This window comes from Lotus japonicus, chromosome 1 (assembly GCF_012489685.1).
Source record: "Lotus japonicus ecotype B-129 chromosome 1, LjGifu_v1.2".
NCBI lineage: Eukaryota > Viridiplantae > Streptophyta > Magnoliopsida > Fabales > Fabaceae > Lotus > Lotus japonicus.
In genome coordinates, this window is record NC_080041.1 from 4,036,831 (window position 1) to 4,055,812 (window position 18,982).

General features: G+C 35.3%; 1 protein-coding gene across 6 annotated transcripts; it reads left to right on the plus strand.

Annotated features, from left to right (window-relative positions):
• Positions 1-10,912: 10,912 nt before the first annotated feature.
• On the plus strand, positions 10,913-17,791 carry LOC130733126 (putative disease resistance protein At4g11170). 6 transcript variants are annotated; one of them, XR_009017383.1, is made up of 5 exons: positions 10,914-12,734; positions 15,481-16,441; positions 16,545-16,853; positions 17,345-17,477; positions 17,563-17,791. XR_009017383.1 is itself a non-coding variant. In XM_057585208.1 (4 exons), the coding sequence occupies exons 1-4, from the start codon at positions 12,250-12,252 to the stop codon at positions 17,638-17,640; spliced, it is 909 nt and encodes a 302-aa protein (XP_057441191.1). In that variant the 5' UTR covers positions 10,913-12,249; the 3' UTR covers positions 17,641-17,791. The 6 variants fall into 6 exon arrangements, 2 of the variants coding, with proteins under 2 accessions (XP_057441191.1, XP_057441192.1); XR_009017384.1 differs by having other exon boundaries at positions 15,481-16,007; XM_057585208.1 differs by lacking the exon at positions 16,545-16,853 and having other exon boundaries at positions 10,913-12,734; positions 15,481-15,693.
• Positions 17,792-18,982: the final 1,191 nt, after the last annotated feature.

Consider the following 18,982-nt stretch of genomic DNA (forward strand, 5'->3'; position numbering starts at 1 on the left):
CTCTAATTGCTTTCAACTCAAACACTTTTGCAATGGTTCAAATACATTCATATCCATTAAGAAACTTGTGTGAATCTTAAGATTAGAAATTAACACACATTTAGCACAAAAGTCACATTAAGCTCAAATTAAGGCCGAATTCGCATTATTTCACCACTCAACACCTCAAATTTTTCAATCCTCACTTTTCTATCATGATAGGCCTCAAAATCATATATACATATCACTTGAAACTTGTGGAGACCCTTAGAACACACAATTGAGCATTTTTACTAAAAATCACCTTTCATGGCTAAGAAAGCACACAATGAGGAGTTCTTATTCAATTTCACTTCAAAATCAAAGAGCTTAACTTAAAACCTAATCTAAAACTTGAAGAAAAGTATTCTAACACAAAAGTGAGTTTGCTCAAGATCATTTGGAAGAAATTTTAACAGTTATGCAGAAAAACCACTTCGGAGGACTTGTTGTTTTACCACTTTCACACAACCACATACCTCAAAATTTGCAATACTCACCTACCTTGCATTCCAACCTTCCATGTGCATTAGATATAATACTTTGGATCTATTAGAAGTCTCAAACACAAGTTATTAACATTCAAAAGCACATAATCCAAATTCGACCGAATGTTCACATGCATTTCAACAAGTCACACCCCCAAATTTTGATTTTATCACATTTCTTGCTTCTAAACTCATTGAACAATCTCAATATGATAAACAAAACTTGTGAAGCTCATAAAAACTAAACTTTAGGCACAACTTCACTAAATCACATATACTACATAATTTAAAAAGAGAAAACAAGCACACCAAAACACATGGTTTTCAAAACTCTTGGTTCTATCTTGATTCAAATAACTCAAAAGAGGATTTTAAACATGAAAACATACAAAGATCATTCAAGAAGCCAAAGTGAGGAATCCTTAGGAAATTTAAAAACAAAAATAAGAGAACAAGAGAAAGAAAACACAAACAACTATGCACAAGAGAACACATATATACATTATCCTATGCATCAATTCATGACTAATGAACCTAAATTACATTAAATTCACTAGCTGATTCATTCTAAGACATGTTCATAGAATTCCAAACCACAAATCATGTTATAGTTGATCAGGCTACAACAAACATTAAGAACAAGAATAAATCAGTGAAATTGACACATAAGAACAAAACATTCATTATATACACTATGTACAGCTCAAATCAAAATTCCACTAGTTTCACCAACATTACAAACACAATCCTCGGCAACGGCGCCAAATTTGATAAAGGTTTTTTCCTCGTTGTTTGTACTGCTTTTGGCTAAACCTTTATGATTCAATCATAGTAAAGCAAATACGGGTTTATCATCCTCAGGGATTGTGTGAACATTAGTTCCACCAGTTAAACATCGATCTGAGCGGATAAAAAGATGTTTGATTAATTGTTTTTATGGTTTTGAATATAAGGAAAGCGGTAAAAGAATGTTTACAGGGATAACAAAGAAGAAAACGTATTTAGAATGCATTTCCCTAATCCTCTAATTGCTTTCAACTCAAACACTTTTGCAATGGTTCATTTCATTTACGATGCCGAGAGTTATCCACCTAACTATCCCTAGCCTAGGTGAATCTATCAATTGGAATTCCTAGACGTAATCCCTTACCATCTAGAAAACCCAAAAGGAATAATATAGCTCAACTTCTCTCTCAAAGACATTCCTAATGACCAATTCATCCTAAGACAAGGTATCCTAGGCTTGCAAGTCTCCGTTGTCACTCCGAAAACTCCTGTTAGAACTCAGAACCCCACCTGTCACGTGGAAATCCACTATTGTTCCTACCCAAGATATTCTCACCCTAAGAAAATTGATGCACTAAGCAGTTTCTCTCTTTGACCGGACCCACACCAATCTCTCGATCTAATGCTAGTCCCCTGAAATCTAACATGGATCAACCGATACATGAAGCACAAAAAGAAAAAACTTGAACAAAGGTGTTAAAACCTAAGACATAGGTGCATACTTTCATTGAACTAAGCATACACAAACTCACAACAATCTCCCAATCTATTGATGAATTAGTGAAGCTCTTTTGATTATCAATTGATTGGTTAGAATCATGAAGCATAGAAAGAAACATCATACATGAAAGATTACATTGACATCAATGAATGAGTTTAGAACAAATCAAAGAATCAAATTTCAACAATCTAAATACAAAAATAGAAACAACAAGTACAAGGGATAAGGAAGAAAAGATGAAACCCAGAAGAACGGCGAAGGATCCACGGCGATAGAAGCTTTCCCAAGCTTTCCATCGCCTCCGAGAGGTTGTCACGATCCTTCGGCGGTCGCCGCCATGCTCCGGATCTTCAATCCATCAATCCTAAACCCAGGGACCTCTCCTCCATGAAGCCCAAGCTCCCTTGATCTGTTTTGGTGCCAAAATTGAGAGAAATTCGAAGAGGAAATGGAGAGATCCCTCAAAAATATGATTTCTGGCCTTTAATACGTGTTTGAGGCGGCCACAGGCGCTCAGCGCCCTTCAGAGGCCGCTCAGCGCCCCTGTTTCTTCAAGTTGAAGAATTTCCACCGTCATGGGCGCTCAGCGCCATATTTTGGACGCTCAGCGCTCAGCGCTCAGCTTTCTTCAGGACAAAGATTCCTCAGCTTCTTAGGGTGCTCAGCATCTCCAAGTTGGTGCTCAGCACCCAGCCTCTCTAAAATTGCACATTTTTACTTTAAACTTGGATTCTTCATGAATTTCTTTCCTACATCAAAATCCAAGTTAAACACATGAAATATATAATGTTTACACAATTTATAAGTTAAAATTATGTATTTACTAAACTAATTACTTTGGGGATAAAATGATACAAAATGCAAGCATACAAGTCAAATAAGTGCTTAAAATGATATTCAAATATACGTAAAATGAGCACTTATCAATTCCCCCCAACTTAACACTTTGTTTGTCCTCAAACAAAAGGTATTGACTTTCATTCAAGAGGCATGGAATTTGAATTCTCCAAAGCTTAAATTGCATGATTTTTCAGAATCTCAAACTGAATGATCCAAAATCAAAATATGAAGCCCACAAAAGATAACACAACAGTAACACAAATGCATATTCATCATGAAAATCAATAGGCATACAATCCATTCCTTTTCAACCAGGAAATACTTATTCACTCAACATCTTAGTATCTCATTATATATAAAGTAAGGTAAGTGTTTCACTCCATTCACACATTGAATCACATAAATCAATTTTGTTACTTGTCTCAACAATTGTCAACGCTGCATGTTCAATCAAGGATCTCTAAGGTCTTTGAGGGTTGTAATGATGTCAGGTTTCAAAGAAAATTGGTTTTTATGGATATACAAAATACTCAATAAGTTAAGAGAGCAAACACAGTTCAAACCAATAAAAAAATGATAAATCACTCTCTCACTTTTACCAACTATCTCATTCACCATTCTTTTTTTTTTTCACCCCTTTTCTTTTCTTTCTTACCTTCTCAATCTCTCTTCCTTTTTTTTTCTTTCAGGAAGAAACATCATTTTTCACAACTATTCACACTCTATACATATAGTGCACAAAAGAGATTGAGAATTCAACATTTTTTTAACCAACATGCCTTTTCCCCCAACTTGAACACAACAATAGCTCCCCCCAACTTGAATACAACCATATCTTGCAAATGCTCTCTTAACCTATTCAGCTTAGGTGAGATCATTGTTTTCCTTTTAGGATCAAGGTTATAAACAAGAAATAAATCACAAATTCTTTCCTTTTCAAGCTCAATGGGGTTGAGCAATGGATTTCCTAATAAAAGGGTATGGTCATTTGGCTAAGTGAGTGTGTAAGCACTAAAGAAAGAACATGCCTTGATCATTTCCAAGAAATTCTATACAACAATGACAATCGGAAACTCAAACAAAACCAATCATGCAAAACAATGAGGACTCTCTCAGCTCACAACTGTATAGGCACACTCCCTCACATGGCTTAGGTTCAAAGCAGTCCCTGATTTTCAAAAATTTCATGTTATGCCTGTGAATTCCATGTGAATCATACAATCATATCATATCATGTTATCAATGAGTGCAAACACTAGTTAGACCGTGGAATCAACAATCCAAGTTGACTTTAAAACATATCATGCAATTCCATTGATACTTCATCAACCATGGGATTTGAAATCAGTCATATTATCAATGAGTTCCATACAAAGTGTTAATTTATCTATATACCAAAATGTTAATAAGGTATTAAGAATAAAAGAAAGAAGGACAAAAAGTACTCCCTCATAATGTTATGTCTCCTATGCCATGCTCGATCAAAATATCATCCTCTTCGGAGAAATTGGACTGTCCTTGGCAAAGAAATACCAGCAATAAAAGATTCCTGCTAACAGTCACTTGTAGTTTTTATTAGTACACAAAAGAGAACGAGAAAGCTCACACCTTCCATTAAAAAAAAAAATCCGCACTCTGATTCATATGAAAGTACACTTGAAGAGCTTTCCAAATAGTGGTCATTTGCTTAAATCAGATAAGAAACGAGGGAGATATGATCATTTAAAGTAGGGAGTGCAATGCTGTCAAAAACACATTTTCTGGGCAAGCATAGCGCTAAGCGCGAATTCTGGGCGCTGAGCGCAAAAATGGCAGAGAACTCACCCTGCAATGCAAAACTCATGGCGCTGAGCGCCCACCAGAGCTCGCTGGGCGATTTTTTGGCAGAAAACTGGTCTGCATAATCTCAGTTCAGCTCAAAACTCGGACTTTCATAATTCCTGTTCCTAACAAGGTTTTCACCTCACACCCTCACTAATACACTACACACACTCAATTAAACATGCTGACATCAATTCCAAACACAATTTCAGTCCAAAACTTATAATCCAATGAGTCAAATTGACAATTTTCACCATAAGTCAGAACTCTCTATAATGACAAGTTGGTAGGTCAAATTTTGAGTTTCTAATTTTCAAAGCATGCAAATTGATCCATTCACACTCACTCAACATTTGAAACATGTCTAGGTTTTAGAAACCAACATTTAAGCTCATTTTCCTAAAGATTCACAATTATAAGCTTTTAATGACAAGTTTCATGTTTTTTCACAACTTGATAGGCTATATTTTGATGTGAACCTTTCTAGCACATGCCAAATGGTTCAAATACATTCATATCAATTAAGAAACTTGTGTGAATCTTAAGATTAGAAATTAACACACATTTAGCACAAAAGTCACATTAAGCTCAAATTAAGGCCGAATTCGCATTATTTCACCACTCAACACCTCAAATTTTTCAATCCTCACTTTTCTATCATGATAGGCCTCAAAATCATATATACATATCACTTGAAACTTGTGGAGACCCTTAGAACACACAATTGAGCATTTTTACTAAAAATCACCTTTCATGGCTAAGAAAGCACACAATGAGGAGTTCTTATTCAATTTCACTTCAAAATCAAAGAGCTTAACTTAAAACCTAATCTAAAACTTGAAGAAAAGTATTCTAACACAAAAGTGAGTTTGCTCAAGATCATTTGGAAGAAATTTTAACAGTTATGCAGAAAAACCACTTCGGAGGACTTGTTGTTTTACCACTTTCACACAACCACATACCTCAAAATTTGCAATACTCACCTACCTTGCATTCCAACCTTCCATGTGCATTAGATATAATACTTTGGATCTATTAGAAGTCTCAAACACAAGTTATTAACATTCAAAAGCACATAATCCAAATTCGACCGAATGTTCACATGCATTTCAACAAGTCACACCCCCAAATTTTGATTTTATCACATTTCTTGCTTCTAAACTCATTGAACAATCTCAATATGATAAACAAAACTTGTGAAGCTCATAAAAACTAAACTTTAGGCACAACTTCACTAAATCACATATACTACATAATTTAAAAAGAGAAAACAAGCACACCAAAACACATGGTTTTCAAAACTCTTGGTTCTATCTTGATTCAAATAACTCAAAAGAGGATTTTAAACATGAAAACATACAAAGATCATTCAAGAAGCCAAAGTGAGGAATCCTTAGGAAATTTAAAAACAAAAATAAGAGAACAAGAGAAAGAAAACACAAACAACTATGCACAAGAGAACACATATATACATTATCCTATGCATCAATTCATGACTAATGAACCTAAATTACATTAAATTCACTAGCTGATTCATTCTAAGACATGTTCATAGAATTCCAAACCACAAATCATGTTATAGTTGATCAGGCTACAACAAACATTAAGAACAAGAATAAATCAGTGAAATTGACACATAAGAACAAAACATTCATTATATACACTATGTACAGCTCAAATCAAAATTCCACTAGTTTCACCAACATTACAAACACAATCCTCGGCAACGGCGCCAAATTTGATAAAGGTTTTTTCCTCGTTGTTTGTACTGCTTTTGGCTAAACCTTTATGATTCAATCATAGTAAAGCAAATACGGGTTTATCATCCTCAGGGATTGTGTGAACATTAGTTCCACCAGTTAAACATCGATCTGAGCGGATAAAAAGATGTTTGATTAATTGTTTTTATGGTTTTGAATATAAGGAAAGCGGTAAAAGAATGTTTACAGGGATAACAAAGAAGAAAACGTATTTAGAATGCATTTCCCTAATCCTCTAATTGCTTTCAACTCAAACACTTTTGCAATGGTTCATTTCATTTACGATGCCGAGAGTTATCCACCTAACTATCCCTAGCCTAGGTGAATCTATCAATTGGAATTCCTAGACGTAATCCCTTACCATCTAGAAAACCCAAAAGGAATAATATAGCTCAACTTCTCTCTCAAAGACATTCCTAATGACCAATTCATCCTAAGACAAGGTATCCTAGGCTTGCAAGTCTCCGTTGTCACTCCGAAAACTCCTGTTAGAACTCAGAACCCCACCTGTCACGTGGAAATCCACTATTGTTCCTACCCAAGATATTCTCACCCTAAGAAAATTGATGCACTAAGCAGTTTCTCTCTTTGACCGGACCCACACCAATCTCTCGATCTAATGCTAGTCCCCTGAAATCTAACATGGATCAACCGATACATGAAGCACAAAAAGAAAAAACTTGAACAAAGGTGTTAAAACCTAAGACATAGGTGCATACTTTCATTGAACTAAGCATACACAAACTCACAACAATCTCCCGATCTATTGATGAATTAGTGAAGCTCTTTTGATTATCAATTGATTGGTTAGAATCATGAAGCATAGAAAGAAACATCATACATGAAAGATTACATTGACATCAATGAATGAGTTTAGAACAAATCAAAGAATCAAATTTCAACAATCTAAATACAAAAATAGAAACAACAAGTACAAGGGATAAGGAAGAAAAGATGAAACCCAGAAGAACGGCGAAGGATCCACGGCGATAGAAGCTTTCCCAAGCTTTCCATCGCCTCCGAGAGGTTGTCACGATCCTTCGGCGGTCGCCGCCATGCTCCGGAGCTTCAATCCATCAATCCTAAACCCAGGGACCTCTCCTCCATGAAGCCCAAGCTCCCTTGATCTGTTTTGGTGCCAAAATTGAGAGAAATTCGAAGAGGAAATGGAGAGATCCCTCAAAAATATGATTTCTGGCCTTTAATACGTGTTTGAGGCGGCCACAGGCGCTCAGCGCCCTTCAGAGGCCGCTCAGCGCCCCTGTTTCTTCAAGTTGAAGAATTTCCACCGTCATGGGCGCTCAGCGCCATATTTTGGACGCTCAGCGCTCAGCGCTCAGCTTTCTTCAGGACAAAGATTCCTCAGCTTCTTAGGGTGCTCAGCATCTCCAAGTTGGTGCTCAGCACCCAGCCTCTCTAAAATTGCACATTTTTACTTTAAACTTGGATTCTTCATGAATTTCTTTCCTACATCAAAATCCATGTTAAACACATGAAATATATAATGTTTACACAATTTATAAGTTAAAATTATGTATTTACTAAACTAATTACTTTGGGGATAAAATGATACAAAATGCAAGCATACAAGTCAAATAAGTGCTTAAAATGATATTCAAATATACGTAAAATGAGCACTTATCAATTGCCTGCAACGGCATTGGTGAGGACAACATTTTACAGGATCAGTTCAATGTTTGAAGAGAGAGGATTCAAAATACTCAACATGATGCAAGCCGGACATGCGTACTGTGAAGAGGTATCTGCAATACTGCATAAGAACCGACAAAAAGCTAATTCTCATCATGTTCGAAGATTCAGCAGGGACACAGGAGAGTTTGAAGTGGAAGAACTTGTGAACTCACATTCTCGTAGACGTGCAATGGTATGCACTGTTAAGTTGAATGAGCAGTGGTGTGATTGTGGAGAGTTTCAAGCATTTAGGATCCCTTGTTCACACGTAATGACAGCATGCTTGTATTGCAGTATGGATTTTAATCTGTTTGTTGACCCTGTTTACAAACTGGACTACATCCACAAAGCTTACAAACATGAGTTTCACCCTCTTGGGGATGAAGAGTATTGGTCATCTTACTCAGGTCCCAATTGCATGCCAAATCCTCAGCTTATGCGAGAAATTGCAGGTAGACCAAGGACTTCTCGCATCCATAATGAAATGGACACAAGTGTTCCTCCTAGAGCAAAAAAATGCAGTTTCTGTCGACCTGAAGGACATAACTGAAGTCATTGTCCGTATAAGCAAACTAGTAATTAGTGTTTGGTTTTTTTAGTGTAATTTTAATTATGTGTGTCCGTGTAATTTCAGTTATGCGCATCCGTGTAATGTCAATTATTTATCTATGTCATTGTACTTTTAATTAAACTGCTAATTTTTTTTAGTTCCTAGACGAGTACAATTAGAGAATCAAAATAATAGAAAATAATTCAGAGATAATAATTTCTAGCTTTTAACAATTAGGATTTGCAAGGAATCTCGTTTTTTTAATTAATCTGGTATATAATAGATCTTAATGTAAGATGTTTGTGTCAATTCAATTTACTAAGATGTTTGTCAATCCAATATCATATATGTTATGGTACCACTCATATGCTATGTCATTGTGCAGTGGCACCCGGTCGATAGGGTGATGAGACAATTTGGATTTAAAGTGGCCAGGTTTAGGCCTGATCAATATTTAATAGTTTTGACTTTGATTAAACCAAGCTGAGATCAGATCTTAGCAACAGCCAACAAGTGGCCAGGTTATGGAGTTCCTATTGGGCGGATAGACTAACACATGATAATTGAATAATATTGTGTTAACATCTCGTTTCCACTTCCACCTTAGATAAATATGAAGAGAAATGAGTGATATAATTTATAATTTGAAAGAAAATATAAAGAGAGATAGAAAGAAAAATATGTTAATGATAAAGACGAAAAAGTGAGGTGAAAATATATCATACTCATTACAAAATAATAAAAGGTGGCACTTAAACACACATAAAGACAATCAAATATATAACCTTCACTTTTCTAATTAAATAATTAATGACAGATTTAATAAAGGTTTAGAAAAATGATGAGAGCTTTAATTTAGACCTAGTCACATGAATAATAATTTATTCACACTTTACTTTCTCTCATATATCCAGGGGTGGAGGCAGTGGGGGGACGCCCTCATGCTCCAGTCACCCCCAAGTTTGCAAATATTTCAATCATACTCATAAAAAAATATTTTTTAGCACCACCCACTTTTATCCCATAGGTAAAATATAGTACTATAAGAGTTTTCTTTTCTTTTTTCCTTCCAACTCAAGGTCACACTTCCATGTCTCATTCACTTTTGCTAGTCACACTTATAAATTGCAGTCCATGGTGATTGATTAATTGGTGTGTTTGGATACTGTTTGTGCCTTTTTTTGCCTTGAACGTCATCCCCAGTTTCTTCTCTGTTTCTTAGTTCTTTTATTTTGCCTTGTGATTAATTGTTTTTTATTAATTAAGTATTGGCACAGGCAGTGAATGAAATTGTGGAACATGTCTATATACTATATAATATATTCTTTGAGGAAAGACAAGATTAGATGGTCTAGGGGGACGAGTCATAGATTATGATATTATTGATTTGTAGTCATTTATATAGTTATTATATTACTATAAATTTGACACTAACCATTACCTGAAAAAATTATGTGTTTTCATTGAATTTGTATGTTTGAAGTAGTGTGGCTCAAATTGTTCCTTTTTTTTTTGAAAGATGACTATATAAGAAGAGAACTATTGACTCATTCTTTAAAAATAAAGAGAGAGATAATGAAGAATAACATCTTTTGTCTAATTCATCGGTTTCAAATTTGGATGCTAATGTTGAAAGTGTTGTCGAGCGTGGACAACCATCACAATCAACTATCAACTATGGAACAACTTGTCCAACCACGTCCTCCAAAATCTGTAAAAATTGACCAAGAAAGAATAAATATTGTAGAAATTTATGAGAAAAATTAAAATTTTCTTGTAAATTACATTCCTTTAAATCTTCGTCACACCCTTATAAAGTTTCTGCCTCCGCCCCTGCATATATCATTTATATAATTTTTCTTTCTATCTCTTTGTGTATTTCATGTCACATCACATTATATTTAAGGTGAAGGTTAAAAATAAAGTTCAACAAAACATTATTGGTAATTAGGAGGAATTTACGGTGCACATATGAAAGCTTGTGTAAGGTTACACAAGTGACTTTTGACCTATGGTAGCAGGTTTAGCATGTTTTTTTAAAAAAAATTAAAAAACATATATATATATATATATTAGTAAATTAGTTAATGAAGGATTAGGTTAAAACAATAATTATAATAACATTTAGGTTTAATCCTTTCCCTCTTCCTCCCCTCCTCCACTAGATGCAATCTCCTTCAGTATAGCACTGGCAAAAACCTTTCTGGGTGAAAGACTCGCAAAACTTCAGTATCAAATCCATCAATTGGGTCAATATCATTTTCACAGGTCAATGCAAACTATAATCCACATTAAAACAGAAACTAAGCATCCAACAATTCCATAAGACATGATAAACTATCGCATAACATCAATATCCCTTAAGATTATAAAATGTAACAAAACAAAACCAACAATATCTGATGTATACAAACAACTGCAAAATGGGTAAAACAATAAGACTCAAAAACTAAGCAGTAAGAACAACAGCACCACCAACTTCCTTGATCTTCGTCTCAGCGATCTTGTAGACAAGCTTGGCCTTAACAACAAGAGGCTTGTTGGAAGGAACACACCCTTGCCACCACTCACAGCAAAAAACTGATTCTTCTACCTCTCCCTCTCCTTCCAGATCTGGGTTTCTCTTTCGTTTCTCCTTCTACAATCAATAAAAAATAAATACAAGAACAAAGGAGGATGGAGAGAACCCATGGAATTTTTAGCCTCCAAAGGTGCTTCTACTCACGACATAGTAACCAGGGACTCGAAAAGTTCCAGATCTGAACCCATAAAAAAATTCCAGATCTTAACCCACTGACAAATGCAAGAAGTTGAATGGAGGAGGAGGAGGAGGATGGTGAAGTTGGGTTTCAGATCTGGTGCTTGTGGTGGTGGTTGGTCCTCCTCTCTTCAGATCTAGAGCTTGTGGCGGCGCGAGAGAGGAGCAGCGGATCGGAACTCGTGATCTGCCTCCTTCACCGTCACCAGCCACCGTCGCCGAACCCCCACCACAGATCGACCCATCTACCACCTTCGCCAAACTTCCATGTCTCGTTGACAACCTCCTGCGTGACCAGGGAGAGAGAGGGGAGATGGTGGTGCGTGATTCCGGGTGAGGAAAGGAGATGGCGTGGGTTCAGGGAAGAGGAGATAGTGGTGGCGGCGTAGCCATGGGAGAGGAGGAGGAGGAGGTGGCGGCTATAGCAGAAGAGGAGAAACTCAAAGCCATGTTTCTGGATTTTTTGCATTTGAAGTTTTCTGGAGTTGAAGTTGAAGTTGTGGATTAATTAAGAATAAATATTTTTTTTGAAATTAATTAAAAATAAATCTTTAATTAAGAAAATATGTTTTTTGATTTTTTTTTTAAAACCTGCTATAGTGGGTCAAAAGGCCAATGTGCAACCATACACAACTATTAAATTTTTCCTGGTAATTAGTAATTACATACAGAGAGAAAGCGCTAGGCTGCTAGTTTTGTTGTTAAATATTTAATAGTTTTGAATTGATAAAACCAAGGTGAGATCAGATCTCTTAGATTTTTTCCTTCCTTCCTTCCTTCCTGCAGCTACGCTCTGCTTCGATCTGCTGTTCACCATGTCGAGTCAAGGGGCACAACATGCCACTCACAACTCCTGGAGAACCAACTACTGCGATGTATTTGTCAGTTTTCGTGGCCTAGATAGCCGCAGTTTCATGAGGAAGCTCTGTAAGGCTTTGCTGGAGAAGAAAATCAATGTCTTCTGTGATTGGGGACTGGAGAAAGGCAAAACTCTGCATGATCAGTTGTTTCATGCGATTCGAGAGTCACGAGTATATGTTGTTGTCCTCTCTGAGAACTATGCATCATCCAGCTGGTGTCTTGATGAACTTGCTAAGATCATGGAGGGTGTAGAGTCCACCAATAAGGATAATCGCAAGCTCTGCCCGGTGTTTTACAAGGTACAACAGTCTGATATTGTGGAGAAGCTCTGCGATGGCAAACAAATGGCTGAACTTGCAAAAAGGTTTGAGAGACTGCAGATATGGAAATCAGCGTTGACTCAAATTGCTCATCTACCCGGATGGACTTGGAGTGAGAGGTACTTGTGTTTGGATTTCCTGTTATTGCTAAGTTAAAATCATTTAGTTACTAATAAATTTAATTAAAAATGAATTAATTTATTAATGGTGAAAATATGTAATTTAATCATATAAAATAATTGAATTATAATTATCACTTGCTACTACTTAGTTAACATTATTTTTTATTTAAATTATAATAAAAATAAATAAAATTATTATTCATTAACAATGAAATAGACTACTCACTTATAAATATTGATAAATAACTAAATATAGACTATTTTATATAATCAGTTGTTATTATTTAAAATTATTTCTCTACTTATATAATAATTTATAATTTAAATATAAAATAATTTTGAAAATAATAATTTTAATAATATTTTAAAGTTTAATTATTGTTTATTTTTTTATCACTTGCCACTACTAAGTTAAATATATAACTTTTATGTTTCATTAAAATAGGCTCTCTTAATGAAAAAGATTAAAATAGGATAATTAATAAAAACCAATAAAATTTTAATTATTTTTAAAACATAGGCTCATTTCTAAAAATATAAAAATAAATAAATATAATAGAATAATCACTTTTTAGAAAATGTAAATTTAGAAAATTAATTTCTAAAAGTTTATCTCGTTTTTTTATTCAAAGGAAAATTTGATATATTTTTTTACGGTCTATATCATATTCTATCATTATTCTTTCTACCTCAAACACATGATAAGATAATAGTCTATTATGATATTACCATATCCTGCCTTTATCCAACACTTTATCTTATTTTGCTCTTATCCTATTTTGACCACCAAACGAACCATAAATGTTATGTGAATTGTTATTCAGACCCCCCCGATAGCTATTTGAACCCTGTTAAATTCGTAAAATCCGAAAAAGTCCTTTCTAAATTTTTTTCGCTCGCACTTTCACAGTGCGAGCGGAACACACATATTTCTTTCTTTTTTTCTTGTTTAATTTCTAGAAGGAATTTGAGACTGAAACTTCTTAGTTAAGATAACAGGACCATTCTAAACTCAAATATGCAGTCAGAATCTCCAAAATCCTACACATTCTAGTAGTCGCTTCACAATCAGGATGGGTGCGATTTGGAAAAGTTGATAGTTTTTAGTGTCGGATGCTCAGGCGACCAACTGCAAAGTTGAAAAGAAAAATCAAACGATCATACCTTAGCACCTTCTTTCCTAAGATTTGTGTAATTTAGCCAAATTCCTTCATTTGGTATTTTATTTTGAATTTCAAATTTTTTTATTCCACCATAAATTTCCAAATATTCTATCTTGATTTACTGTGGAGTCTCATAATTTTTTAAAATCATCTGATATCAGTTATGTATAAATTTGCAGCAATTCTCTCTTTAAAAGTGCGTTCACTTCGCACTTTTAAAGTGCGTGAGTGACGCACTTTAACCGTGTGTGCGTGCGTGCGTAACGCACTTCTAAAGTGCGCTTATTTGCAGAATAAAATTAAAAACGACAGAAACAACTCCCTACAGTTGGAAGTTTTCAAAAACGATAGAAGATTGAGGTTGTGGTAGTGGTGGTAGCAGCGGTGGTGGTTGTGGCGGCGGTGGTGGCCGCGACAGTGATGACGGTAGCGGTGGGGGCGGTGGTGGTGGTGGGTGGAAGAAAGAGGAAAGAGGTAAGGAGAGAGGAAAGAGGAGAGGGAATGTGAGGATGGTGAGGATTTTTTTATATTTTTTTTTTCATTAAGGGTATTTTAGTATTTTTGCACTTTTTCAGAGGTCCAAATAGCTATCGGAGGGGTCTGAATAACAATTACCAAATGTTATTTTAAACTGAAAACTAAACCTGCACAATTTAAATTTCAAGTACTTCATTTTATCTAATAGTTCCATAACTAATGTCTAGTAGTTGAAGTCCAACCACGGGCGGAGGGAGGGGTGACCTAATCCTTGTATTTCTTTTGCTAAATTATGTAATGGCCCCATGAACATATAACACAAAAGCATGAGTGATAATGGAATAAGAAGCAAAAATATGAGCAACATATAATTTATTGTCGGTTATCTCTTATGTTAGATGTTGCATATATATATTTTTTTGGGTCATTACAACACTTATTTTAACGCTCTCTTTCTAACGCCATTTTATTGACTAGTTGAAATTTATGTTTGTTTCACTGTCATATTATTTGTGGACTCTACAAGAATTTTAATCGATGAATGATAGAGTATTGAAAATATAATGTTAAAGTGAATGTTTGCTATATTTATTGCAAATATAATCGTTGTATTTCAGTTTTGTTCTCATATTAGAAATGTGCAAATTTTAAATTTTCTTATAAATCATATATCATAGATCTTGGCCGCATTTTTACCAAAATCCTGGCTCCGCCCGTGTGCAGCTAGAAATATTGTGATATTGTTGTATAGCAGTATATGTTAGTTGTGTTGAAGGATTTTTTTCCAGGATACATAGTTTTGCAGTCACAATTTGTTTTTGAGTTATAATATACTTGCACTTCACCTTTTTTACAATTCATTTCTACTTTGTTTTCATTTTGTCTCTCTCTTCTGTTTTCATCACATCATATATCATATCATTCATTTATCTCTCTTCTGTTTCTATATTTCTCTACAAAGTGTAAGGTGGAGAGCTGTGATGAAAAGATAATTATTTGTTTTTGTGCAAATAGTTTGATTAATTGGTCATTTGTATGTTTTCTTGAAGTAATATTAATTTTGAATACATATACCTAATGACATGAAAATTGTGCTTTCATAGGAAGGAAAGTATGATCATCCAACACATGGCAGAATTGATCCACGAATCCTTGGTAGGGTTCGATGTTTTTATCAGTTTTAGAAACCCAGATACGGGTTACAACTTTACAGGTAATCTCTACAATGCTTTGCGACAGAAGAAGATCAACACTTGTTTCGTGGATCATGAGCTCTTGAAGAAGATGCATGGGGAGGACGAGCCCAAATTTTCACCGTATGTTATTAAAGCAATTAATGAATCAAGGATTTCAATAGTTGTTATGTCCGAAAACTATATCTCTTCCACACTCTGCCTTGAAGAACTTGATAACATAATTGAATGCATGAAGACTAATAAGCAGTTGGTTTGGCCAATATTTTACAAAGTAGATCCATCACATGTGAGGAAACAAACAGGCAAACAGCACATGTTGGAGCTGCCCTAGCTGCTCATGGAAACAACTCTGAAAATGGCCCTATGAAGATGTTAAAATGGAAATCATCTTTGACTGAAGTGGCTAACTTGACTGGATGGCCTATCGAAACTGGGTATGTATATGTCAAGCAACCAATTATCTAAAAAACTTAAGCTATTGAATAAATATTTCATGAATGGTTTTATATATATTATTTCTCTAACACGCTCACTCAAGCAAGAGTCATTTCATTTAAAAGTCATGAAGTCTCAGCCTTTGCTGAGAGCCTATGACCCAACTCTCAACTTGGAATGGGCATGCCAGCATGGTGCAGCTACCGGGCCAACCCAGCAAAGCCAAAGCCATGTCCCAACACCTTGGTGCCCCCCACTTGGGTCACAAGCTAGCGTTACCAGCTCGACATTCGGCTCTTACCCAACAACTTAAGTTTTTGGAATAATTAATTTTTTGACGGTATATATGTGATAATATATATATATATACACACACACAATTTTAATATTGATAGATTTGCGCTCCATGATCCACTTGTGCTTAATTTCACAGGTATCTACTACTTCTTAATCTTCCACAACTGTAGCTAAATAACCGCCAATTACACATCGACACGTGTCCTGCTTTTACTTACTTTTTTTTCCTTGATCGATAGGGCCAGAACGACGTCGTTCTCCATTCATCTCTGTTCTCATGAACCCTAAGCTGGCAATCACGTGTTTGCTCTCCCCTTCTACCCACTCCATCGTACCATTCATCATCTTCCGTTTCTCTTCCGCCTCCATTCGTGCATAACTTTTCTTTGATTTGTCTCTTCTACGGCAGTACCAACGTCACATATATCACGCGTTCCAGCCAAGATCGACGTCACCCTGACCAGAAGATCTGCTTTCCACGATCTGCGGCTTCTTCTCATGGCTTCTCCGGTGATGGCTTTCACGTCAACCCTTCAACCATTTCGTGGGTAAGCTTCGGAACAGTTCTCCATTGATCTTGAACTCACTGTAGCTTAGCACATCTCTTACGTTTCTTCCTGATTTCGTCCTTTATTTGAATTTTTTATCTGATAGTTTTGATTAGATTGAGGGATTTGGTACTTGCTTTGCAACCATTACCTATGGTTAGATTGGGTTCATTAGTTACTCATGCATCTGTTATTTCCATTCTGATATGCATCTGTCATTTCCACTCTGATTTGAAGTTGGGATTAGGTTTTTAGGTCTAGGGTTATAGGTGGATTGCACAACCTATTCTCCTTTGAATTTTTTATCAGATCCCCTTGCCTATAAATTCTCACACAACCCTCACTCCAGCACCATTTCCATTGTGTGTGTTAGTTAGTAATTTAGCATTTCTATCTGGTGTGTGTTAGTAACTTAGCAGTTCAAGTCACAGTAGTACAACTCAAACCATATGTTTAATTGTTCTAACCTTTTCTTTGTATGTCTTTTACAGCTGGGACAGAATTGCAGAGAAACTGAGTTTCATGTTGGTCTTTGGAGATTTAGTGTGGATTGGTATGACTCAATGCAGGAAGAGAACTGTTCAAAAAATGTGGAAGTCTGTGATACATGGCAAGTCCTTGCAGGTTAGGTTTCTGTATTTTGAAGATTTACTATTATTTCTAAAATTTTGGTTTTGTTCTAAAGCTATATATGTTTTTCAATGGCAAGTCCTTGGCAGGTATTGTTTTTCAATGCAGACGCTTAAGGATGATTGAGGGGAGCTCAAAGTTGCAAAGCCCTCTCTAAGTCCTTCTCTCCCTTGATTTCCTTCTATATGTATATATGTTATCCCAGAAGATTTCTTATAACTGGTGCATGTATTTATGTAAACTCATACTCACAACATCTTTGGAAGAAAATGATTGTGAATATAACCTGAAGGAAACCAATTCAATGATTTGAAAGGCTTTAGTTAAATTACTTAATTTCAAAGCTGGGACATAGAAATATATAGGGAATGTTTAACATTGGCATGGTATAGCATTGGCAGATTCACTTACATGTTAGTAATACAATTTTCTTATGATGCAAAAGTCTGTTTCTATTTGCTTCAAATAATTACAAATGTTTTAGACATTATAGAGAAATGTCTAGGGGTGTAAGAGGGCTTATCTTCTTTTGAAACTCTCTTTAGCTTCAAGCATAGGTTCTTACAATTTTGTGCTACTTCAATTTCTCTGTTCTTGAGGAGTATTGGTACATGGGCACATGAACTTATCAAGAGAAAAGAAAAAGGGGATTGGAGTAGGGGATGCTTCTATTCTGTATCTTCTGGCTTCTAACTCTTCATTGTATGAGCTAGCCTTGAATTTATCTTTGTTTCAAATGGATTGTTCCCTTGGTGAAGGTAGAAGATTTTGAAGCCTTTGTGGAGAGTGAGCAATCACTCTATGACCGTCTCTTGGTGAAGTAGTTTTAGCTACAGCAACAATATTTGAACAATCATCTACTTCACCAACTGAGTCATGAGAGTAGTTTTAGCTATAGCAGACTTTTTCTTTACTATAGGTAAGGGGGATGTCAAAAGAGTTGTGTTTTATGAGAGTAGTTTTTGAAACAGATTGCAAGTTAGTGGAAAAATAACTCCTATTTCTATATTTTATACTAACCTATCACTTCTTTCTTTCTGAGTCGTGGACAGCTATTGATTGCTTACATCTATTACATAGTCTCTATATTATTGTTTAGTTATGGTCTACCAATAAAATAGCATGAATTTAAAGCTTGATATTGTTTTTTTCTCTCTTGGCCCCTTTATTTTTATTCTATAGCCTCTTTATTTCTAATTTTGAAGAGATGAGTTCTGATCTGTTGCTGAGAAATTCTCTGATGGTTTTATGTTTTATTGTGCAAGACAATAAAGAGAAAATAGCGAATTCATCAAAAGTTTAAAGTGCTGTCACGGAGCAACTGAACGTTGTAGTTTTAGTTTTTTATAGTCAATGTCAATCCTCAGACAGTTTGTTTCTAATTAGTGACTTCTATTATGTTCATTGGTGGATGCATGCAATCGTTCTACTCATCCTAGAGGAGGACTTTTATGTAATTCAAGGTTAAGATGAACATTTGTAATGGAGATGTGGATCAA